Here is a 26165-nt window from a genome sequence, read left to right as displayed (position 1 = left end):
GACTCTTAGGGGAGGTCTCAGGGGAGGGTCTCAATAGAATATTCACCAGCTTTCCAGGGGTGCTCCTTCAGGGTCGTGGTCTCCACTGATTGGTCAGTGCCAGGGCAGGTCAAATGCTTACTTTATTTTAATATGTGCACAGATGTTAACACAGTTAAGAAACCTACAGGACGCAAGAGAGACTTCCTAAACATATTAAAACAAATAGTGGACAGTCTAGTGAGCTTTTACATACATTTTATTGGACATACGAGTTTTATAAACTGCATCCAGAAATTTAAGAAAAAGGTTTGGCAAGCATTAACTAAACACTTATTTTGGGAGCATAATAATAAAGTATATATGAATTTGGTGTCATACAGACCTGAGTTTTGAATTCTGGCCTTCCTAGAATATAATCTTGTGAAAATTTATTTAACATTCTTATATGGGTTCTCAAATCTGAAATGCAGAAATAGCTGCATCTACTTCTCCATTTGCTTTGTTTATAAACTTTAAGATGCATATTTTTAAAAACACTGAGTATAGTGTCTGTCGCAGAGCAAGCAGTTAATAAATGGGAGCTGTTTCTGTCACCTAACGGTCTGCATAATACAAAGCCCCCTAACTTTCCCTTTAAGACCCCGTTGTGGCCCTAGCTGATGCGGCTCAGTTGATTAGAGCATCATCCCATACACCAAAAGGTCACGGGTTCGATTCCCTGCCAGATCGGGCAAATATCCAGGTTTCGGGTTTGGCCCCGTTTCTCTCTCACATCAATGTTTCTCTTTCTCTCTCTCCCTTTCTCTCTCTAAAGGGAAAAAAAAAAAAAGGAAGACCCCATTTTAGTTTACTACTTAATAAAGTGCTTAACTAATTACTTAATGTATTTTATGAAAAGAAGTTGGCATCACATCTAAACAACAAAGTAAGATAAGGATTTCACTTAAAAGTAAATAAATACGAACCTAAATGTAACCTTTGAAAGTGAAAATATTGTTCATTAATATTAATCTCTGATGTATCTAACATTTTAGAAATTATAAGACTATTACCTAAGTGCTAGGTTATGTCAAACCAAAAACTGTTTCTATATTGCTTTCAACCATTTTTGCTTGAAAATATCATATAATATCCCCTTTGTAAATATGGCTGTTCCTTTACCATAGGACCTGTACCATTATTGGTAAAATCCTATCATTTTAGAGGGTGCCAGTCCATCTCTCTAGAAGACAGGATCAACATACAATGCTGTTCCATCTGTACCCATGTTCCTTTCAAACCCTCATTCCCAAGGTCTTGGCTACCCCGTGATTCTAAATTGTAAAGTTGCCAAATGTATAATCAGGCAGTATCACTATTAACATCAGAAAGACTGGCTCATCATCAATGAAGAAAACTTTCAAACACTGTTTTTCATCTGCTTGTTAAATTCCTTTTGGTTTCTTATTAATATCTCTCATTGTTCCAATAAGAAACAGAGAAAACTCTCCTCAAACGTGTTTTCAATCATTTTCTCTCTTTGGCAGGTTGGTTACTGGAACGATATGGATAAATTAGTCTTGATTCAAGATGTACCCACTCTTGGCAATGACACAGCAGCTATTGAGAACAGGACAGTGGTTGTAACCACTATTATGGTAAGTTTTGGTCTTTGCTTTCTGCTGTTCCGTCTTGTCCACAGGCAACTGTAAGTCCCCAGCTGTGGTGAGCAGGGAGGGTGAACGCAGTGGGGACTTGGGGGTTCTGATCCACAAAAGTCTGTTGAGACTTTGATAGGTCTGTCCTGAGCTTTGAGTACATTCAGTACTTTTATCTGTGTTATCTCCCATTGCATTGTTGTTCTTGGAGAAAGGCTCAGATGTCACAAGTCGAAACTGTCACGCTCTAGTTGGAAATGTGTGAGACGCTAAAATTCCAAAGGACAAAAGAATGAATGTGAAAAAGATCAGCAACCAATAACAGAAAAATCTGATAGTAGACACCAAATTCTTATTGTTGTTATATTTTTTTAAATCATCAATGTAACAATAGTTATTGGTGTTTAAAATTATAACGTCCAGGTAGCTTAATCATCGGGTCATGATTTTCATTGTCTGTTTGTAATAGTGGAGACATGAATGTGAAGATTTTAATGAGCATGTTTTATACAGCTGAATGCTTTAGAAATCAATTTTGTTTTATATTTATTTTTAATGCAAAAAGACTTTTTGCACCGATTATTTTTCTCATTGACCAGTGACAAATACACAATATAATTTATAGGACTTCTAGGAATTAAAAAAAATATATGACTGCTTCATTCAGTCACCTCATAAAATACAGAAATACTCTAAATTTTAAGGCTGCTTTTTCAAAGAGACTTCCGCAAAACTACCTTTTAAATAATAGAAAACCTTTATATGTTTTTCTCTTCGAAAGTCAAACATGCCCTTTGGCGTCAATGCTCGTCAAAGGAGATCAACAATCGGTGACCTTTTCTACCTAATTTCAATTTCTATATCCTCAGCTCACTGTCTCGTTAGGCGGAAGATATTTTTAATTATCTATGGAGCCCTTACATTAAATGAAGTGGAAGTATTTTATGTAATTTCGTTTTTAGCTTGTGTAATTTTAGTTTGAGGTTTTAGTAATGTCCAGTTATTTCCAAAATTTGGGCATTGAGGTCAAAGCATGAAAATGCCAGAGAGAAGCTTTCATATGTGCAATTCCTCGTGTCTGTGTTGCATCACCAGCCAGCGATGTGATGTTAATCTGTTAAGCTTGATTGGAAGTTTACGATTTTAGAGTGAAACGAATCAACAGCAGTTTTTGTGTAAGAGTGCAAAGTATATACCTTCTAACGTAATTGTGTGATGCTTGCGTGGGACTTGGAAAGCAATACATACATACATTTCTTTTCCTAAAAAAGACCCGGTAATGGAAAGCCATGCTTCAGTACAGCCCTCCTCTTTTCAGCCTCTGATGAAGAACCCTATTTTAAGAAATTGATCGAGAAAGAAATGAGTTCCACGAGGTGCCACCGTTCCTAACAAGGCTCACGTCTTGTTCTGCTGTGTAGTAAATTTAATCTAGTTTTCCATGTGGGATTCTTCCTGGATGACCAACTCTGGACTACCAGAAAGAAAAAAAATTTTAAGTTCTGTGACTTTTCTGAGAAACAAGAACAAAAGAAGAATTAATCTTCATCTTTCTCAAGAAAATAAGTAGATGTTGAAAAAAAATCACTTAGGATTCTGACATATCAGTTCCCATACCTTGAAATGAGGTCATTGTACGTAAATAATGGAATGATATCACTCCTAATTCCAAGTAGATTTTCTAAAAGCAAATATGAATCTGTGTGCTTGTTTTCTGAATATTCAACATTTTCTTTAAATATTTCTTGAAACTTTGTTTGTTCTGTGTGAAATAAAGTGTTCTAATGTGCATCATAGGTATAATGTAGAGAACCTCCTCTCTATCCCTAGTAATAAAGGGGCTGGAGATAAAATGCTTAAAAGCAAAATATTGAGTTAATTTTGCAGGCATGACTAGTATTCTGGAAGCATGCTATCAAAAAATAAGAAAAATTGATTGAAAAAATCCTACTGTTTCCTATATAGATAAAGAATATTCTGTAAAATTATCTGTTGTTTGACAGTGATATAATCAATATTTTTGCTATCAAGTTAGTGCAACACTAGTATCTGCCTTTTGTATAAAACTGTACTCTTCATATACATAATACCTCTTGTCTTTGTAACTGCATAGTTATTCTATAATTTAAAAAAAAAATTAATACCAGAATCCTTTCCCTGAAAGTGTTCTTGTATTTGCTTTTGTTGAAAATGGTAGCCTGGGACCTGGGACATCTCTACCACCTCATTCATTTTGAAAAATATATGGTTCCTTGTAGATGAATGAGATATTGGCATCTGCATGTAATTATCCCCCAAATTCAATTGAAAACTCCCAGTACAGATGGAATTGGTTAGACATTGTAATATGTGCAAGACAGATATCTAGACACAAGAAGGCTGAGGGTGTGCTGGCACTGGAAATCATTCATTCTGATTGAATTGATATGGCGTTGCTGTTCTCCCATTTGTCTTTTCTCTGTGTATGTTGTTATTTATATGTTGCTACATATGTAATGATATATGCTATTGTTAAATAAAATTGATTGATAAATTCATTTATTCATTCCTTCATAAATATTTATTAAGCGTCTACTATGTGCTAGGCACAGTTGGAAGTCCGGAGATATGTAAGATTTTAAAAAAAGACAAAAATCCTACATTCAGAAAACTTATATTCTAGTGACAGAAAGCAGACAAGAGATAACAAATATGCGACATATCATTCTTAACTAAGATGTAGCTTTAATGTTTTGCACTGTTGAAATTTATTTTTTATAACAATGTTGTATATCTATAATGTGATCTTCATTTTAATGTCTAACTTATTCTACCTGAATATAGCCTTACAGAATTTAACTTAGCTAAATCTAAACAAAAAGTGAAATATTATCAAATGAGAATCATGGCTACAAAGATGAAAGCTCTAAAGTCTTGGATTCAGATGCTAGTTTTTTATCTTAAATCATAGTGACTAAAGATTTTATAAAATCTGTAAAACTTGTGAGAATGTTAACACATAGATTTAACTTTTTACTTTCAAAATAATAATTTCTGCAAACCACCTAAGGAAGCCAGATATGTGCCATGTGGTTTGGGCTGTGCAGAAATTGAGGAAAAGGCAGTTGGCAGTAGGCCTTGGGGAAGGAGAGGGTGTTTTCCTCTGTAATCTGACTGCTTTCCTTGACTGCTGACCTCTCTGGAACAGGAGAAATGATGCAATGATATTTCAGCCAAACCCAATTTCCCCCAAATCTTTGCTACCGAGGTTAAATGATGCTTATGCTCCATCACTCAACTAAGAAAGTATTTCTTATCATCTTACAAACATAACAATCCTCTAGGAAATTTTTCCTCCATAAATTCACATGTATTTGCTACACTGTCAGAATTATGATAACAAACCTAAAAGCTATTTTACTTATCACACTTGATCTTTTTACAGGTCACTTTTTGTACTTCTTAGGAGATCTTTGATACTTTATCTTCTCTATCTAGAATTTTGTAGATGTACTATAAATAAAAACAGGTGAACATAAAGCAGTCTACACACATACACACACACACACACACACACACACATGCACACACCATACAGGTGGTGGGCAAAAGTTGCTTTACAATGGGGAGTATGTAAAACACAGTTTATTGTTGTATTATTATTTATTAATCATTGTATCATTTTCCATTTGAACAACTGTAAATCTACTTTTTCCCACATCCTGTATACAGAAAATATAGATGTATTTCTTTTCTTCCCTGTAACAATTATTAATATCTCCCATATATGTATATATATATAAATATATATCCCCTCAGAAGGGATTATAACAATTAGTTTTTAAGTAAGTTATTTTAAATAAAATTGTGTAGTCATTTGCTAAATGCAAATAATCCAAAAGATTTTTCTCAGTAGGAAAATGATACTTCAATGATTGAAAATCATCTCGATTCATTTACACCAATGTTTTCTTAAGCAAGGCCCAGCATAACACCTTTAGGCAGTGATTGGTTTCTTTCCTGAAATAGCAGAGCAGATGTAGAGCACTATCCATTATGGAAATTATAGTAATAAAGTTGTAATTACTAAGAAGTAATGCATTTAAAATCAGTTCTAAGGTATTATTGTCCCACAGGGCATAGTAGTCGGTAACAAAGATGGAAGGTTATCGTCTTAAAAGTAAGAGGTTACATTCCACTTCTCTGATCATTCCATTTTTATTCACAACTGAACACCTGAGACTCCATAAGGCTGCCTCTCAAAGATGTCCCACAAGTCCCCTTAATGATTCGCTAGAACTAGTTTTATATTATATAAAAAGATTTGGTATTTTCTTCACCCATAGTAGCCCCAATACTTTGTATTAAATCTTCCCAGTATGCAGTATTTGAAGGGCTACTTGTGGACAAATTGTCAGACTGGGGCTGGGGCCAGAGGAGGCGGGGAGAGTGCTGAGGGTTTGCTGCCCTTTGGGGAAAGGAAACAGACCCCCTCAGAGGCCCTGGGGAGAGCTGAGCGGCCAGGAGAGCCTTTCCCTGCCTCTGTCCTGCCGCCTCTCTGAGTAAGTTCCTCTCATTTCTCTTGTGTCGCTGCACCGCTCCCCTGAATGTCAAAGTGGTACAGGCCCCGGCTGTGTGAAAAGCATAGCTGAATTTCTAATCAGCATCTTCAGTAAACTGAAGTCTTGTCTGCCCTTTGTTGGTTTGTTTGGCAAGGAAACAAAGTCATGATGGGGCCCTGCTGTCTAAAGGAAATTGAAAAAAAAAATGAAAGAAGACACAATATACTTTTTTAACTTATATGCACATACACGTGTTTCAGAAGAGATGATCTGGCACGTGTTAACATTTACTTTCCTTTTGAAGACCTGAATCAACGGTTCTAATGTGATTACTTTGCCATGATATTTCTATTTAGGAAGCCAGATAGAGCAGGAAGTTGTGATATTTCTTGAGTGCTTTATATATACTAGGCACTCTGAGGAGATCGGGAAAGGTTTTATCGACATTGCTTACTCAAGATTTCATGTAAAGAAGCTCATTCTCTCAAAATACAGAAATCCACTTCTTTAATCTTGCCCCTTTTTCTTGGTAAAGCATATGAAATCTCAAATAGTTGCACGTATTTTGAGAGATGCAGTAATAGCTTCAAATACTTTCAGATATTTCAAAATATGGGTTCAACTCACACTTCTGCTGGTTCTGTGAAATTGAACCATTTGCTTAACCTCCTTGAGCCTTAAATGTTCCATCTGCGAAATGGGAGATGCCTACGTCAAAATGTCAGCGTGAAAAGTCAATGAAAGGGCACAATTGAAGAACTTAGCCTTGTACCTGACACAGGTCAGCACTAAATAAGTCAGAGGTATTCTTATTTTTCCATCACTTTGATTACTGTCCCCACCACTCACTCCTTCACCCTTATTAAAAAGAATTTAACCTAATTAATCTCAAGAGGATGAGGGGCACGTTTTATTTATTTTTGTACCCTTAGATCCCAGCAAACTGCCTGGCACACAGTGGGTGTTTAATAAATGTTTGAGTAAACAATAAAAGTACAGTTTTTAATGCAGCAACAGTTCACAAAATAATGTAGAGAGAATTTAGCAAATCAGATGATAATACTAGCTAGAGAAACTTCTGCACACAAGCTAAATGATTATATATATATATATATATATATATATATATATATATATATATATATACAAAAGTTCCAGACACTATAAAATAGATACTCAGTCTTAGTAACAAATTTGAGCATTAGCTATACTCTCATTTGAAAACCTGTTAGGTTTGTTATATTAATAGCTATAGGTGAGAGCTATATAGTGATTTCAATTAGAACATTAAGCATTTTACAATGTGTGATTCTTGTTTTTTTCTACATATTCTTCCATATTTTAATTAGCTATTGCAAGGGAAAAAAGAGAAAAATGAAAAGATTAACTCTTTTTAACTACTAATATTTTTATAGCATGTCTTAGAAATTAACAGTGCTTTGCAACAACTCCCCAATTTTCATGACCACATTAATAATTTGGAAAACTCTATATTTAGAGAATGTTTTCTGTAAACTAATAATTTTTATCTAAAGAAAAACGATTAGTTGGCTTAATTTTATAGATAGATAAACTTTCCACTGTTAAAATATTCACCTAATTCAAAGGACAAGTAAGAGACTTCTGGGTCACCAAGTCATGCCAACCCACAGCAGAATTTAGGAAAAATAATACAAGGACCAGTGCTGGGCAATTGCCCGCAGTAGAGTTCTTTCGAACATCTCTATGAGAAAACCATATATCATTTAATTTACATTCTAAATTAAGTTTTTAAAAGTAGTTTCTACATTTACAAAGTACTTTAAGAAAAATGCTAAGTGTAGGCTGCCACATTATGCAAAGTAAATTACACTTTAATTCACAGTTCTAAGAGCAAGTTAAACTTCCACAGTTACAAACAATTACAAATTTGCTGGGATAAACGAAAATATTTGTATCAAAATTATGAAATGAATGTTACCATACAATTTTATAAAATATAAATACACAATCTCAATGATGTTGTGGCCAAAAGTGGTCATTTCTTGTCTGTAAATAACTAAAATTTCTGAGGTATGCCCAGGAGTTCACATAAATTGCATGTTCACCAGGGTTGTCTTTTAGTTGGTGGCTTCAGTTTCCATTTATAAAATCAAATGTGTTTTTGCTATCATGTCTTTTAGTTCACGGCTTTTAAACAGTTTGGATTAGGGGTGTGTATGTATGTGTGTGTGTGCGCGCGTGTGTGTACGTGTGTGCTTTAACTGAAAACTGTCCAGTTATTATTAGCCACCAGTAAACTTTTTCATTTTATATGTATTTTGACAATAATTCTTCATCTTATTTTCTGTTTTACTTGTTTCACAACCAAATGGGACTATCGCTTGAAGTGTGTGATAGTCACAATTGGGGGGAAATTATTGGCTTCCATTGGAGACATATAGTATAATAGAATAAAAATTCATAGAACAAAACCCCAATTAAATCCAAAATATTGGACAATTTTAGGAAAACCAGCTTAATACAAATAAGTATATACAATTTTTAAACTGTTAATTCATTTCTTCTTTGAACTTGCTAGTACCTGCTCTGAGAAGGGCATATTGCTAAATGCTAGAGAGCAAAGAAAAGTGATCTAGTTCTTTTGCTAAAGGGGGTCGCAGTTGACTGTGACTAAACAAGATGCAGAGACAGAGAGAGGTGACCTGACATTAGTCTTTTGTTACGTGAAGCTGATTTAAATAGTCTTTAAATTCACGTGATAATTTGGAACTAATAATTTCATTGCCAAAAGATATTAATGGATATGTTTCCTATCACAGTTACAGTGCTAGGTATGTAATAATTACTCAATAGAAAATTATTTTAAAGACCTGACATTTAGTATGTAGTGTAAGCAGTTTAACGTACTTCTAAGCATATTTGTTTATATATTCACCTATTTTACTACTGCTTTCTAGCCACACAAAATCAGTGTGTGTACAATACTAAATATAACATTTTTGTCAAATTCTGAAACTGGAAAATGACATAAAGGTTTTCGGATGTTTTCTAATTCCTCCTTTACAGTTCTACTTCTCTCATTATAGGAATCCCCATATGTTATGTACAAGAAAAATCACGAAATGTTTGAAGGAAATGACAAGTATGAAGGCTACTGTGTAGATTTGGCATCTGAAATTGCAAAACATATTGGTATCAAGTATAAAATTGCCATTGTCCCTGATGGAAAGTATGGAGCAAGGGATGCAGACACAAAAATCTGGAATGGGATGGTAGGAGAACTTGTTTATGGGGTAAGCAAATCAATTCATTGAAGAACTTATTTACATAAACCTGAAACTTTTTTTTTACTTGGGCACATACCAATTCTTAAATGTCTATTACTGTGTGTTTTTTAATTTGAGTTACATTCAAAAAGACATATATGATGTGCAACCGTTTCTCTATTTCATTACTAATCAATTCCCAAACAATGGGAAAAACTAACCCTTGGTAACTTCAAAATCAGAAAAAAGATAAAAATTCAGAATATGATGTCCTATCAGAACAACAACAAAAAAACACTAACTTCAGTGTCTGTGATGATAATTCTTTCACGGTTGATTGTCCGAGTCCATAGGCATGCTGTTTTGAGAACTACAAAACCAATGCATTAGTAATCTGCTATCTGATCATTGTAGCAACAGCTTTCCTGCAATAGCATAAAGATGGGCCTCATGTTAGCTAGTTATTTATATCCCCGTTGGTTGTAATCAGTGGTAAGTGTCTTTTAAGTAATTGGTGAAGCGATCACTAAACTGCTTTAGCATCTATAAACTATTCACCAATAATGTGAGATTCTGCAATCCTGCTGAACACAGTAAATTTAAGCTTTATACAATGCCATCATTTTTTCACACCTAGCAAAACACAAAAGCCAGGATTTATTTCACGTGAAGCCCTTCCTTTTCTGTCCACTCAATATTAAGTGCACGCATTTATAGCCAAGGGCAAATTCAATGTAGACATTCCTGCCTGAATCAGAACAAGATCGGTCTCTTCAGCTACTGCTGCAAAGTCTCTAAATCAAGCCGGCAGTTATCAGATGCCAGTGAGGCTACGATATTTCCTGAGTCCAGAGACCCGGCCTAGAAGAGTAAGTTTTATTCATGGAGTAATAGTGAACAAAAGTCACATACACTTGAAATTTATTCCGAAATTTCCTATAAGCCAACTCATATTTCACAAATGTCACCTTCAAAGCATATTCTGTGCGATTAATCCTCACAAGGCCCCTTTGCAAGGATTATATGAAAGTCTTGGTTCCCCAGAGAAGGATAAAGGTAGGCCGGTTCGGAACATAAATGAAGCCTTACACGGGCTTACTTTCCAAGCCGGAGTTTCATGATTCCGAGTCCTGCTTCTCAACCCATGAGCAATGAACATTCTCCACACAGTGCAGCCTCGTAGCTGTGATCTCAGCAGCAGGAGGAAACTGTGTGACACTGGGAGGAGTCCGTTAGTTTTATATCTATTGGAAAGAACTGCTGACTAGGTAGGTGACTTAAACGAGGGTGGGAAATGAAGTTGTAAAACATCAAAAAGTATTTTACCACAGGCTCATGATCGATTTGATACTGAGCTTTAAGTTCCTAAGGAAAAAGATTCCTAGAGCTTGTGTTTCTTGGTAATATATTAAACTTTGGATACGATAAGCCAATTTTAAATGTGAACATTATTCCAGCTGTTAGAACTACTGTAATTTATTTCCTTCAGAAAACACTGTTGAGTATTTCACCTCAAAAAAAATTAGATTACTAATTAGTGTGGATGGGGAAACTAACCTGAGTTATTTCCTAAGGCATTTGTTATATGTATCTTCTCTAGGGTCCCTGCCATGTGGGCAGCCCAAGCTCACCCCTTTGCAAGGGTTCTGACCATATTTTATTAGGGGTATATTTTTTAAGTGATGAAAGCAAAAGATATGAAGACAGTAGTACAATTAAAAACAAAATTTATCAGTAGTACATGTGTCACGATAATCAGAAGAAGCCAGGCAGTTCGCAGAGAAAATGAATATCACATAGTGGTTACTGATTCTTGTTATATTCATTCATCAGCCAACCTGAGAGGGTTTAAACATCCCATCCCTGCCACTTCGGTTGTTCACTTTTTCCCCCAAAGAAATCATCTTCCATGTCTCTTCCTCTTTCTGCAGATTTGGTATTTTCCGTTCTGGTGTCTGCAAAGTCTGTACTTGTTTGTCATCTGTTGTTTTTCTTACTGCTGACACATACATTAATCCCAGCTTCCAGAGCCCGAGGGAACCCTCCACCCATTCTCTCCTGCCCAACAGAGCCGTTAGACAACAAAATCATTAACTTTGAATCCATCATCATTATTATTAGTAGTTTATTCTTTGTGAACTTTGTTACTGTAATTGTTAGAATAGATGATCTGTGATACACTCACCTGGGATCTCTGCAACCACAGGTGTGACTCAGGAGCTCAGAGCCTCCCTTACACTCAGGTCCTGTGTGCCTGTCACACCTGCTCAAGTCCATCCTGTGCTCTGTAGTGCGCTGCTCCAGGACCTTATATTTTAATTCAAGGGGCTATTTCTCAAAGTATGCTCCATAGCCTATCTGCACCAGAATTACCTGTGGTATGCGTTTAAATGCTGGTTCATGAATCTCACTCCAGAGATCCTCAAGAATCCAAATATTATCAAGCTCTTGCAGGAGGTATTTACACTTAACTTTGGGAATTGCTGAGAGGTAATGAAACGGCACACACAAGACATCCAGTGTTAGTAGAGAAAGCCCAGATGTATCTTCTTTGTTCACTAGCCTCTTTCAAAACACAAATTTCCGACTTTGAAAGTGTCCTCAGTGAACATCACTGTCACCACTTGCATCCAATGTTTATCTTCCTTTGCATCTACTTTTTTATGCTGGAGACTCTTTTATTTCTTTCCATGTTTCTTTCCTTTTAAGGTTTTTACCCTCATTAGTGGTAATTGGTATAAATAAAAATTTTCAAAAGATACTACACACAAGGTAGCACATGAAGGTGGTGTTTCAAATCAATGAGAGGATGCCTTATTCACTTATTCCTGTTAAGACTGCTAAACAGCTACTAGAAAAATTAACAATTTTGCAACATAGCATCATACAATGTACCAAATAAGTTATAGAGAAATTATAGTTATAGATGCTAGATTAAAATACATGATTATATGTGTATATATATATATTTGAGATTGATCATATGATATCAGTTTTTTTCTAAGCATGAAACCAAAGGCTGAAAACACAAAAAGATAATTTTATACGGCTTCAACAAAATGTAAAATTTGTATACAATTCATTGTAGTAAACTACCATGAAATAAGTCAACAATTTTCAACCAGTGTGCTGCAAGAATTTTTAAAATATGCAATACCTGATTATTTAGTCAGGCCCTGACCCCTTTTCCCTTAGACTGTCAAATAAAAAAATGACAACAGCCAACACAATAACAGTCCAGTGTAAAACAGTGTAAATGAATGAAAATTACACCTATTTTTTTGTCACAGAATTTTAGTATTTAGTTTATGTGTCCCATGAGATGAAAAAGGTTGAAAATCTTATGGAAACAAAACAATTGATGAATAGCAAAAAATATTTGCACCATATGTGGAAAACAAGAGTATTTTGAACAGATTTAAAAGCACTTAGAAATTGGTAAGTAAAAAACTAAATACCCCATATGGAAAATAGGGGCAGATTATGGCAGGTAACACATAAAAGAAGTAAAAGGGGCTATTTGTTTAATAAAAGCAAATTCAGATTAATACAATGTGATCTAATTTGCCATCTAGCAAATTGGTGAATATAAATGAGAATAAAGATACACAGGGTTGGCCAAGATTTAAAGCTGCAGGTACATTCACACAGTGCTGGGGAAAGTAGAAATTTTGCATAACTTTTCTGGAGAAAAGTGGAGCAAATATATTATGAGTATTAGAAGGATTGTTACCATTTAGACTAGCACTCCCATTTCTAGAAATTTATCTGAAATAAGATGTGTGCAAGGATTTGTCTTCAAAGACATTCACGTCACTTGTGTTCTAAATTGTATAAAACTGAAAATAACACCTCCCCCCAAATAAAAATTGATTCCATAATTTATGGTATTTTCACATGATAAAATATTTGCAATCATTAAAACTTATTTTTAATGTATATTTTTAAATGAAAATGAGTTCATTGCATTCCCTTGAGAATTGTAATGTTCTGCATTATTCTGTTTTAAAATAAGAAAAATATTATTTATAAAACAATGTCTAGCAAGGCATATATAAAGACAAAATAAGAGTAGGTGAAGGGAATAAAGATATCTTCCCTTAACTTTCTGGTTCTGTCTTTATACGCTAATGTTTCTATAACCAGTTCACATATCGCTTGTGTAAAATAACTTCTGGGAAGGTAATAACCAAGGAGCAGTGACCCTGGCTTTTACCTATCTGGGTGTTTGTGATGTGAACTAAGTGTCTCCCCACTTGAAGGCACATACAGTGAATTCTCGGGCTCCCTGCGGGAGGCCTGAGGGCCAGGGTACACCCCCAGGCTCAGCCTCCAGGAGCCCTGGGCCGAGCCACCGGCCACCTGGAACCAGGGGCCTGAGGACCTGAGCAGTGGACGCAGGAGCGGCGGCCTCTACTGAGAACGTGTCTATCTGGCCATGACCCAGATCCCGTTTTAGTGCTGAACACTTTCCTTTGAAAATAAGCCATCAAAAAACCTCTTTTTTCCCATTTGCAGACTGTGTAACCATTTCCAGGTTTTTCACACTCTGTTTCGTTTGATTTCATGCAAGGGGCACAAGGTCAAACCGCAGAGTGGCCACGGCGTGCAAGGCTCGCCTGGGCCTCAGCTTCAGCATCTGTACAGTGATAAACATGAGCTTGCCCTGGGGGTTAGCTCAGAAGACGTGTAAATATTTAGATTAGCATCGGACACGCACTCTCGCCACAAACGCTCGCACTTTGTTAAGGTTTTTTTAAATACACAATCACAGTAATCCGATGAGGGAAAGGAAGAGAGTGACCTCATTTTAGGGAAACAGAAATAGGCCCAGAAAAATAGCTAAAAATCGCAGAACCAAAATGGAAGCTGGTGCCTTATGAGCATAATATCTGAGAATTGAATCCACTGCCTTCCAATATCTTTTTTAGAAACTGAAAAATCAAAAGTGTGCAGATAAGAAGAAATAAACGCCAATTTCCAGATTTTTGTGTGTGCGCTCAATTGGAAAATGCTGTCAAACAGTGGGTTCCTTCTGTCTTACAAATGCAGGCTTGATGGCAGGTTTTCTCATAACCAGAAAGGACTGTCTGAAATTTGTAATGCATAATATTAAGGGGTGGCCAGGGAATGAATCAGTGGCAACATTTCAAATGAAACAGAAAGACTGCAACGTAGCATTCCTGGCCAAGAAATGCAGAAATTTGGCCATGAGGAAATGCTATTAAGTCTCTTCCTCTTGTGGCCTAGATCCTGAAAAACTAATAGCCCTGGCAGGTTTTCTCAGTGGTTAGAGCGTCGGCCTGCAGACGGAAGGGTCCCAGGTTCGATTCCAGCCAAGGGCTCGTACCTCAGTCGCAGGCTCCCATCCCCGTGCGGGAGGCAACCAATCAGTGTGTCTCTCTCACGTGGATTTTTCTGTCTCTCTCCCTTCCACTCTCTCTGAAAAGCAATGGAAAAAATATCCTTCGATGAGGGTTAAAAAAAAATAACTAATACAGTTATCTGAGTTGAAGCTAATTTTGCGTATGTCTACTGTTTCTCCATTTCTCTCTCTTATCTAATTACTAGCACCGATATTTTGTGGAATTTAAGTGATAGATTATCTTGCAAGAACAAGTCAACTGTTCATCTTTGTATTTATCACTGACCTCACTCATTATTGGCAATTGGGAAAGAAATTCTAGAATTAATGTGTAACTGGTTAGCTTTGAGTGGATCAATCCAGTGCTAATTGCTTCATGAAATCTGTTAACTTGTGTGTTTTCATGTGTCTTTTCTCTTATAGAAAGCAGAGATTGCTATTGCCCCTCTGACAATCACTTTGGTCCGAGAGGAGGTCATTGACTTCTCTAAGCCCTTCATGAGTTTGGGCATATCTATCATGATCAAAAAGCCTCAGAAATCTAAACCAGGAGTGTTTTCCTTCTTGGATCCTCTGGCCTATGAGATCTGGATGTGCATAGTCTTTGCCTACATTGGTGTCAGCGTGGTCTTGTTCCTAGTTAGTAGGTTTAGTCCGTATGAGTGGCACACAGAAGAGCCAGAGGATGGAAAGGAAGGACCCAGCGACCAGCCTCCCAATGAGTTTGGCATCTTTAACAGCCTCTGGTTTTCCCTGGGTGCTTTTATGCAGCAAGGATGTGACATTTCACCCAGGTTAGTTTCAACACTTGTTCACTGACTCGCCAGTAATGCTAAGTGTTGTGCAGATCATCTGTCTTCATGTTTTGTTCCTGGATGCAGAGCATTACTTGAAACACAGAAAAAAAATCCTGTAATTCCCAAATTAATCTAAACATATTCATAGCCAAATTTTCCAAGTTAACATAAAATACGGATACATCTGATGGAAAACTAACTTATGCAACCCATTAGAACTCTCAAAAATTACTTAATATTTCCTTCGAAGGTTTGACAGATGGGAACTAAAATCTAAATTGTAAAAATAAGATTGATTTTCATTTTGTCTCCTTTTAAAAATCAAATGTTTTTGTTATTGTTGCTGTTTTTAATTTTTTATAATTAATTTTGAATTTGCTTTACGTTCCATGTAATAGCAGGGAGATTTTTGTCATGGCATTACCTAAAACCTGAGTCCGTGTAGTAGGTATCAAATATGCACTGTTCTGCAAAACAGTACATAACAAGCTAAGCAGTAGGCAAAGGGTCAGCAATGCAACTTCTATGTTAGTTTCATAGAGATGGTTTTCACTATCTGTGGAGTCATAGCTCACTTTCTTTGGATGCCACTGAGACATTTTTCATTTTTGTTTGCCAAAAATGCAGCCAATCTCCTGTGCAGAACAAAATACCAATTTTGCCCATAGAAAAGATAGCTGAAGGCAGGAGAAACTGAGAATTAAATCTAAGTAGTGACATATTAGCATTGCAAATATATTGATTTTTTAAAGAAATGTGTACATTCTTAAAAAGAGACAATTTACCTACAGTACAGTTTATATTCCTTAACACCCATGGAAACTGTAAATGTGCTTAAATTCCAGCATGGAAATTTAAATAACCAACTCTCAATCCATGAAATGAAATCAAAGCAAATCCAGTGATGGTTTTTAAACCAGGATTAAGCAAATCCTAAATTAAAACCAACAAGTGCCACTTCCATGATAACGGTTAAGATGAGAGCCTTTTAAAGCTAGAAATACCATGGAAAACATGAAATTTGTCCTCACATTTTAATGTTTAAATACAATCTTTCACAGGAATTTAAAATAGTTTTTATGCTCCCAATGAGTGAGATGAATTAGGAATATGCCCTGAATTTTTTATTTGAATAATTCTCATTTTTCCTCTGCATTCACACATCCCTGACAGCCAGAGAAGGGGTGAAAGAAAACTGTGTTTTTCAGATTTAGCATCGGTTTTTAATGCTGTTGCTCCATAATGATAAGGCACACATTTTGTCTCATGTTGGCAGCGCCAGAGAGAACATTTTCATACCAGTAGGTAAAGATGCTTTAGGACATAACTCAACCTTCACTCCCATCAGATCTGAGGTATGAACAAGTCCTCAACTGGCATCACTTCGAGACCAATCCTAGACCTCAGTTGCCCAGCCCCTCCTTGGCACATGCTCCCCAGTAAGCCTGATACTGTGCCTGGTATCTCGACTATCTGCAGGCTGCACTCTGATAGCAGAGACGCTAATGTTAAGGAGGGGAGGGACCCATGAATTTAGGAAAGGCATTCAGTTCCATATTTCTGCCAAATAACAATAAAAGGAAAAAGTTTCCATATTTTCAGTGGCCCTTATACCCTTGATGTAGCATAAGCAACATCTAAGTACACAGAAATGCTAGGCTCGTTCTGGAAGGTAATCAAGGACTAAAAGAATATTGCGGTTGTTACTTTTACGCACAGGGCGTGGGGAACGGACGGTGTTTCTTCTCTTTCTCTGGTTGGGTGGAGGAAGGAAAATGCGCGTGACCTTGTCCCTGTTTAGGTCCCTGTCGGGTCGGATCGTGGGCGGAGTGTGGTGGTTCTTCACGCTCATCATCATCTCCTCCTACACCGCCAACCTCGCCGCTTTCCTCACCGTGGAGCGGATGGTCTCGCCCATCGAGAGCGCGGAAGACCTGGCCAAACAAACAGAGATCGCCTACGGGACGCTGGACTCGGGGTCCACGAAGGAATTCTTCAGAGTAAGTCCAGGGGGAACTAGCAAGGAAATGGGCATAATTCTGCCAGCGATGGCATTATGGGCTCCGGCCATGGTAGGTTTGGGGACACAGTGGTAACTGCTGTGTTTAATACTGGTAACGGTCTACGTGGATTTTATAACCACTTGAATTTTCAAAAACTAATTGGTTTATTGACGTTGCAAGAGGGGCCCTCCCTAAGCAAGAGTGACAACAGAAAGGTAATTCCAACAACTTTATAGCATAATCTGTCCAAAAGATTGCAGTGCTGATCCTGCTATGGTGTTGCATCCGGCAAGTTTGTATATACGTGTGCTTTGGGGCTAAGAGCATAAAAATGAAAGCAGGGCTTTTAAAAAAAAAAAAAATACATTTAACTTCCTGCATTTGAAACCCAAAACCTTAATTGCAGGTTGTCATCCCTATATGAGGTACATTATTTTATAATCTCATTTGTAACAATGGATTTCACAAGCTAATGGCAGCAAAGTCTGTTAAGTTTTGGGCACCGCTGTAAGACAGTGTATGGAGTTTTGTTTGTGGTAGTTCCTCTGCTTTTGCAGATAAAATTGTTCAAATGGAAATAATTGCATTTTACATATGGATAGGATCCCTTTGGCTTGCCGTTAGGATGGGAGGTATTATTGTTGTTTTTGTTTTTATAGTTGCTTGTTTCATTAGAGGATGAATTTCTTTTTTCATCAGTGAATCTTTTTTACTTTGGTTCTACTTAAATCCAGAAATATGCACTTGGTAATGTCTGGTCAGAGATCAGGGTTCATTTCATGATTTCAGAACTAAAACATTTTTTGGACGTCAGAGTGACATTAATGAAGAAATTTTGTGTTAATCTCAATTGCTTAAAGAAGACAAGATATATTTCATTTATTTCCTAAGCTTTTGGAGGAAAATGGTAGTGCTTTAAATAAAGTTTCATGCTTATATACAGTACTTGAGAGATTATTACACTTTCATTTTAAATGCATATATTTACCTTTTTCTCACCCAGCTTCGGAATGAAATACAACAAAATGTCCTATTCCTTAAGCAAGGTTTAACTTTCATGTACTTGAATTTCAGTAACATATTTCTCTTTTTTAAAATGATTTGATTATAATATCTTTATATGTTACAGATGTTTACATAATACTAAATCAATACAAATCACTCAATAACTCACTCAAACCCATCACTGGGCATTGTTTTAAAAAGTCACCAGCCTGGCCAGCATGGCTCAGCAATTGAGCATCGACCTAGGATCCAGGAGGTTGAGATTCGATTCCTGGTCGGGGCACATGCCCGGGTTGCGGGCTCCATCCCCAGTAGGGGTCATGCAGGAGGCAGCCAATCAATGACTCTCATCATTAATGTTTCTCTCTCCCCTCTCCCTTCCTCTTGCTGAAATCAATAAAGACATTTTTAAAAAATAAAATTAAATAATAAAATTTAATAATTTAATTTAATTTAATTTAATTTAAAAAAATAAAATAAAAAGACACCAGACAATGAACAATGTCCTTGCCAACAATGTGTAGTGTAGCTAGTAGAGATAATATAAAATTCATAAGTTAATTACAAAGTAGTTGTAGATTTTGCAAAAACTATAAATAATAGTCATGACAATAAACATTATTAACAATATTCTATGAATAAATGCAATTAGGCATATTTTTTTTAACTTACCAAGTGCATCCCAGTCTATAAAGCTTAATAATGGGAACATAATGCTCTAACACATTTTAGCTTAATCTCAGTACCGTGCTGGAAATCTGTAAGTTTATAACTGCTTCCACCCAAAGCAGGCAGGTAAAATTTAGTAACCTTGCCTAGAAACCATTACCTATATTCATCAAAACAGAATACAAGTTTGTGCTATAACTTACATTTTACTGAAAACATGATGGCTGATGTTCATGTAAATAAAGCAGATATTTGCAGTCACTCCTTCTGCCTTGAGTGACAAGGGAGAAAGAACCATCAGGTTGATTCCTCGAAAACATTTCAAAAATAACCCAGTGTAAAACTTTGGTATCAAGCACACTGAAAATGTTTATTTCTCATTTTTACAGAGCTTTAAAAAAATGCTCAAGCTCTAAAACCTAGTGAGGTAGATAACAGGATATATTGATAAGGACTGAAGGAATAAAGAGAGTTGCTCCCTAGACTCACACAGCTTTTCATACAAGCTGTGAGCTCACCAGGCCCTGTGACCTTTCTCTCCCGCCCAACTTCAGTTGTTAAATTGCAAGAGTTTTATAAGTGAGGGTATCTCAGTTTTTAAGTTGCAAGAGTTTTATAAGTGAGGGTATTTATTGTTGCAGAACAGCCTGAACCCTAATGGGACACGGAAACAATTTTCCCTTGTGGCCCACTTCCAGGCGTGCGTACCTCTGAGCCCTGATAAAAATCTCATTTCTTTTCTCCCCTGTGTTCTCCCTCCTTTCCCGCAAACGATGACCTGGTTTAAACAAACCATTTGTCTAACAGGTGGAGGAAACAGAACGTGAAGGGTATTTTTGTGCTTGTCAAAACGTTTTCTCGTAGGAACACAGTAATGGGACATCTATCAGCTCCACTCCGCTGCCTCGGGCAGTGGCCTGCACTCCGCGCTTCCAAAATGTCGCAGTTATAACCACCTGCCAAAAGAATGACTCCGCGGGGGGATCCACCTGGTTCAGCTTTTGCCTGGCCTTGGCCCATTATGAAATGTATACGGTCATGTTCGGTGCGTCCTTGCTAAGCATAGCATCGAGGTATTTAAAGAAAGCCTGTGCTTGTCGCTTAATGCCAGTTTTGCAGTTGAGGTATTTCTGCATACACCGCATTCGAACACGCTCATTTTCATCTCCGTGTAGATTTGATCCTGTGCCTGTTGCAGTCATCAGTGAAATCATGACTGCATAGATGAGGTGGATTCTCTCGGGGCTTATAACATTATCAAAAAGTGCACTGACGAGCTCTTAGTCTAGCCGCACAAGCTGCTAGAAACAGGAGATCGTTCACCTGATAGCAACGTAAATATTTACTGTAATGAGTGACATTTGTACATATTTTCTATTAAAGGCAGAAATGGAAGAATACTTAACTACCGAGAAATTAAAAAGACAGCACATTTTTAAAACTTGCCTCCCAGCGCTGAAGTAGTGCTTTATATCAGATAGTTTCCCATACTTTGAGTTTAAAGATGAAACTAATAAGTTTGAGATCAATTTCAAAAAATAATGACCTTTATATTAGCATTATATATTACACTGAGTATATTCACTCCCCAAACCTGACCTTTAAGTAAATAACAGAGTTGAAGGTTTTAGGGACTTAAAAGTTCCATTATCACTATATTTACAAGCTTGCTGGGTCTGCAGAAATGTCCTCATTTTAGCCTGTCTCATCAAATTTATAAAGACTTGCTTAGCAAACACCCTCACTCCTTAGTAAACACCCTCTGGTAGTCACAGATAAGGCGAAGGGATATTATTTCCAGCCCTTGCTTCTCGAATCTCTCCACCCACCTCCTCCCCCACGTGATTGTGATCTTATCTAAACCATGCCCCTTTAAATCAGAATTGCTAAATATTAACACAATGACAGATCATGTAAATGTTTTTCCAATAAAATTGCTTTCATCTTTTCTTTATTTTCCACCGGGAGTCTGTATTTTACCATTTCTAAAGGCCTGCTAAGTTTAGCATAACTACACTATGGATTCCTCTTCCAGATTTTGGGGAATTAATTCAACTTCTTTTGAACTTAAGGTACATGTAAATTCAATATATTTAAACAAATGCAGCAGTAATATTCCTCACATTAATATAGGAATGAACATCTAAAAAATATCAGTCCCCTAATGGCACTTGCTTACTTAAAAGAGAATTATTTGCTTTGTTGTTACATTGCATTCTACAGTTAAATTGTCTTTATAATGACCAAGCTCTAAAAATATTCTTTTTCCTTTTGCTATGTTAGTTTTATTTTGCTATTCTTTGTTCCTTTCATAAGATACTGAATAGTAACTGGAAAATTATCAAGTAACTAGCATGACTTCAAAAAATATTTTTAAAACATATTTCAATTAAAATCATACCCCCATAGATTTTATTTCTTCCGTTTTCAGCATAGTATACAGTGTGAAATATACAACATATGTGGGACTCTATATCTTTCTGGGTGAAACGCTCAAGTTACCAATTTATTTTTAAAAGTCATTGTATGCCTAAAGGGTGTTTAGCAACACTTCCCTAAGTTGAAATGATTGAAACAGATATTTAAGGACAATCTATACCGAGTGAGCCAAAGAGTTTATAATTTTCAGAGACTGAAACTTGTTGTAAAATGAGAGAGCTTGTTCTCTGGGAGGTAACTCAGTTTTTAAAGCCGGAGTGAATGAAGCCTGGCAGCACAGCTCCCTCGTGGGCTTCATTGTGGATCTAGACACTCCTCTCTCCTGGAAGCGCATAGACTCTTGACAGCTGAATTGTAGTCGCATGGAGCTTCCTAACGGGGGGTTTCGGTAGCCAGAGGTAAGCTTCACTACCGAAGCACACACCCCCACCCCAGTCTCCATATCACGGCGTACTTTTTTCAGTGTTAATAACATAAAACATTTCCTAGGACACTGCAGGATGTCTGTTTCCCATCTTGATATTCATCACCATTTGAATATACATTAATATAAAATATCTGGGGTTCTTGGTGTTCAAGGATGCATATCCCTTACTGTGTGTGGCTTATTACATAGGTTTACTGACTAAGTTCCCATCTTATAAAACCAAAACTATGACTACAACTTTTATTAGCTTCTTGCTTGGTCCACCTGATAATTAGCTTTTGCCGCAAACCATGTGTTCTTGAGTTTGCCATTCAAGATACTGCGTTTTGAAGACCTGCTGAGTTCTATATTCTGGTAAACAAAGGAAGGTCAATGTAAATAAATGTGCATTCTACTCAGGATCTGGCCGCGTGTGTAGATTTAAGTCTGAAAAAAGACTCCATTACTTTTTGTTTGGATCCAGATACAAAATGTCAGCGCCTTGTTATTGAACAAATGCAATTGCACCAGATAAAAGTCTGTGCATGACACTGTAATATCAAACATCAAACAGGAGTCAACCTTTTCTATCTAATCAAATATATCTTTTGGGGGACATTTGAGTTCATTTGGGTGAAAATTTCTAAATGAATGCAGATACCGGCAAACAGATCTGGGTAAATTAAGTAGTGGTAGTAATGTAGATAGAATCCAAGTGGACAGAAATAAATACGTTTCTTGGCTGAAATTAGGGAATTAGAATGACTAACTCTCCAAAATATAAAGTGGAAAGACAAGAATCACTTCTCTTTAAAGTTGAATGTATGTTCTATTTGGAGATTTTGTTAGGAAAAGTCTAAAAATGCTTTGGTGAACCTAGAGTTTGATTCTTGTGTTAGGAATATTTGGTTTGTAAACTATGGCGATTTCTTCCCTTGTGCTCAATTACCGACTTGATATAGACTGCGCTTTTCTATACGTCCTATTAGAATGGTTTTCATTAAAACTTTGAAGCATGAAAAAAAATTTAAAAAGCAATATAACAAGTCTCCTTCTTTCTTGTAACTCAAGTACTGTATCGAAAGGTATTTTACCAAGCTAAAATTAAATTTCACCAGGTCCTTTTCAAGTTTATCATGACTGTGACACAAAGCATGACTGTAGCTGTTGGTCTCTCTTTATAGCATTCTGCGTTTAAAAATATTAAGTTGTTCTTTAAGCACTCGAGTAGGGTAATTATTACGGCAAGAGATAGCAGCTTCTTCAAATACCACTTTTAAATGTCATTTCAGTGAGCTCCTTAAGTAGATGTAAGAGGCTGTTTTCTATTTGTAAGACAGCAATGTTAGTGTGGCAAATGGAAAGATGCTAAAAGGTTTTATTCTTATCTTGGTCCTGTCAATATTGACGTGTTGCTCCCTTCTTTCCTGTATTTAATTTTACTTTCATTTCCCCCAGAGATCAAAAATAGCAGTGTATGAAAAAATGTGGACCTACATGCGGTCAGCCGAGCCGTCGGTGTTCACGAGGACCACGGCCGAGGGCGTGGCGCGGGTCCGCAAGTCCAAGGGCAAGTTCGCCTTCCTCCTGGAGTCCACGATGAACGAGTACATCGAGCAGCGAAAGCCCTGCGACACCATGAAAGTGGGAGGAAACCTCGATTCCAAAGGCTATGGAGTGGCCACGCCCAAAGGGTCCTCATTAAGGTGGGTGGAATAGTATAACAATGTAACATGTGTTGTTATAATATTCCACCTTCCCTGATGTCCCTGAGAGAATTACTTTGTTTTGTTTGTGAACATGGTATGTTTGTTTGTTTGTTTTCTTTTTCTCCATTTCATGGTTTTGGTCAACAATCAGGTAATGCTTTTTTTTTTTTTAAATTTTAGAGTAATCATAGTTGACGTATATTTTTTAAGGCCATATAAAAACCAAACTGGTTAAACACTAGCTGCTTCCAGTGAGCCTAAAATGTGGGTAGCAAAGGCTTCTATATCTCATCAACTTCTTTTGGCCGCTAGAACCTACACTCTCCTTGTGTCAGTAATAATTCCACATTTTATCATTATTTTTTAAAATTATGCCTGCCTACTAGTTTTTGAGTAAGAAAACTTCAACCTCTTCTTAGCAAACCACTTTTTTTTCCATTTCAGTGTTTCGTTTATTATGGCATCATTATATTTTAGATTATCCTGAGGTTGAATTGGTGCTAGCTTTGTAACCACGTCTATTTATAAATGCAACCAGGATCAGAGGGGAAACTGGGCTCTGATTTTATGGTGCTTACTCAAGTCACACTCTCGCCTGTTGCAAAGGGAGTGTGGTGTAAGTAAGATCTGTAAAATGAGAGCCAGTGGCAATCCAAAACTGTTCACACATAAACCCCTAAAAAGTGAGTCATGAGCAAAACATTACACATGCGGATAATCCACATGTGTTCAAAGCGAGACTTTCATTCTTAAGGAAATGTTGGTAAAATCTGCCCTTTTCACCATTTTGGTCCTGGACATAGAGAATTCACATGTTTATGTCCAGGAGGCAGAATTTCCTATTTTCCTCAAGCAATAAAGGCTATACTGTTGAATTGCTGGGGCAGGAGGAAAGCCGGAGTCAAACGTGATGACTGACAAATCACTCTGGTCTCAGTGCTGCTTAGGAGAGATTCCTACAAAGCCCAGATACAGATTCAAGAGGAAATCAGAATCTTTGCTAAAGGACTTACCCAAGAACCTGGTCTTGAAAAATGATGTCTCTGGTAAGCCTCTGAAAGACGAAGGTAATGAGACCTGTACCATTGCCCAGCAGGGATGAAAGCAATATAAATTCTATGATTGTTTTCATTGGTTTCAGAAAGAGACTGCGATGTGTTTTGGACATGTGTGTTGGGTGGAGGAGGGTTTGAGACAGATACAAAAAACAAATGCCATCACTGGAAAAGTTGCTCTAAACCAGTATTCTGTGTCTGTGAGCTGCACTGTCATAATTAGTGAGGGGCTTTATGGTATGTTCATAAGGGGCCATTTTAAAAGGAGATAGAACACAATGAGCCAATGAAGACAAATTTGGGTGTGGACTTCGGCAATCCTGAAGCCAGGTTCGTGTGACCGTCCCTCCTATAGGGGACTGGAGAAATGTGCAGGGAGAAAGCCAAACTAATAACTTATCCATGACAAAATCTTACCCAAAAGACCACAACCATTCAGCAACGTAAACTCACATCAGGATGTTTGGTCTTTGAGGGTGTATTTTGTATAATACAATGTGAAAATATGTCAATTCAATGAGGCCAAGTAGCACGTAAGTCTCTATTGAAATGGCAGTTATAAGAGCACCTTAGTGTACATAATTTAAAAGAAATAGAAGAGATAGCAGTGGTGACTGATACGTACATCAGTGTTCAGACTATTGACTACATTCACTGGATGTCGCTTTGGCTCTTAATTAATTCTCTGTGGATGTAGCTGCCTTGTCCTCTGTCTTGTGTCTACTGATAAAGTCAAGTTCCAGGGACTGAATTTGGCCCTCAGATACGGGTGCGCCTGACTCGCATTGATGGCAAGAGTTCCTTCTTAAATGTGCCACTTTGTGGAATCCACACTACCAGGATTGTTTAGGGAGAAGCTGAAGGGCTTCATCTGTCTAGAGCTGTATAATCATCAGCTATTGGCTTCCCCCTCTTTTCCTGTCCCTCCCTGGGTCTTGTTAATGAGGCAATTGTTAAACTCAGCTTCCTGGGTGGAGAGTTTGTTTATGTGCTTCATTTTATGCATGCCACAATTTCCTGAGCAAGCTGGCCCCTGCATGCCAAAACCACAGGCATTTTGTCCTGTCTTTGAAAACATTGCAGGGACACTGAAGGCTAACCCGCATTCACCTAACCCCCACCTCCTCACTCCCTCACCCCCAGCCCAGCTAAGCAAGAAGCTCATTAAGCTGAAATTCTCATTCTTATCTGACTATGACCCATCTGTTGCAAAAGAGGTGAACTAATGTAGAGATGGGCTAATAGGCAGGCACCTTCTGAATAAATGATTTAGTTTGCAGAAGCAAATTCAAAATAATTGCATTCGTCA

General features: G+C 37.1%; 1 protein-coding gene across 4 annotated transcripts in view; it reads left to right on the top strand.

Moving 5' to 3' along the window:
- The window catches only part of GRIA4 (glutamate ionotropic receptor AMPA type subunit 4), a 326475-nt gene that overhangs the window by 262142 nt on the left and 38168 nt on the right, over nucleotides 1-26165 (top strand). For 3 of the 4 annotated variants that reach the window (XM_087821568.1, XM_016207445.2, XM_016207446.2), the window contains 5 exons: nucleotides 1509-1619; nucleotides 9229-9435; nucleotides 15197-15567; nucleotides 17372-17570; nucleotides 23551-23798. In XM_087821568.1, coding sequence (XP_087677694.1) covers nucleotides 1509-1619; nucleotides 9229-9435; nucleotides 15197-15567; nucleotides 17372-17570; nucleotides 23551-23798 — 1136 coding nt within the window. Of the gene's footprint in view, nucleotides 1-1508; nucleotides 1620-2937; nucleotides 4157-9228; nucleotides 9436-15196; nucleotides 15568-17371; nucleotides 17571-23550; nucleotides 23799-26165 lie in introns of those variants that run through there. The other variant, XM_016207444.2, reaches the window with a different exon arrangement.

The sequence above is a fragment of the Miniopterus natalensis genome, chromosome 11 (genome assembly GCF_054644295.1).
Source record: "Miniopterus natalensis isolate mMinNat1 chromosome 11, mMinNat1.hap1, whole genome shotgun sequence".
NCBI classification, from domain to species: Eukaryota; Metazoa; Chordata; class Mammalia; order Chiroptera; family Miniopteridae; genus Miniopterus; species Miniopterus natalensis.
The sequence above is the reverse complement of the archived record's forward strand: the minus strand, read 5'-3'. Positions and strand labels throughout refer to the sequence as shown.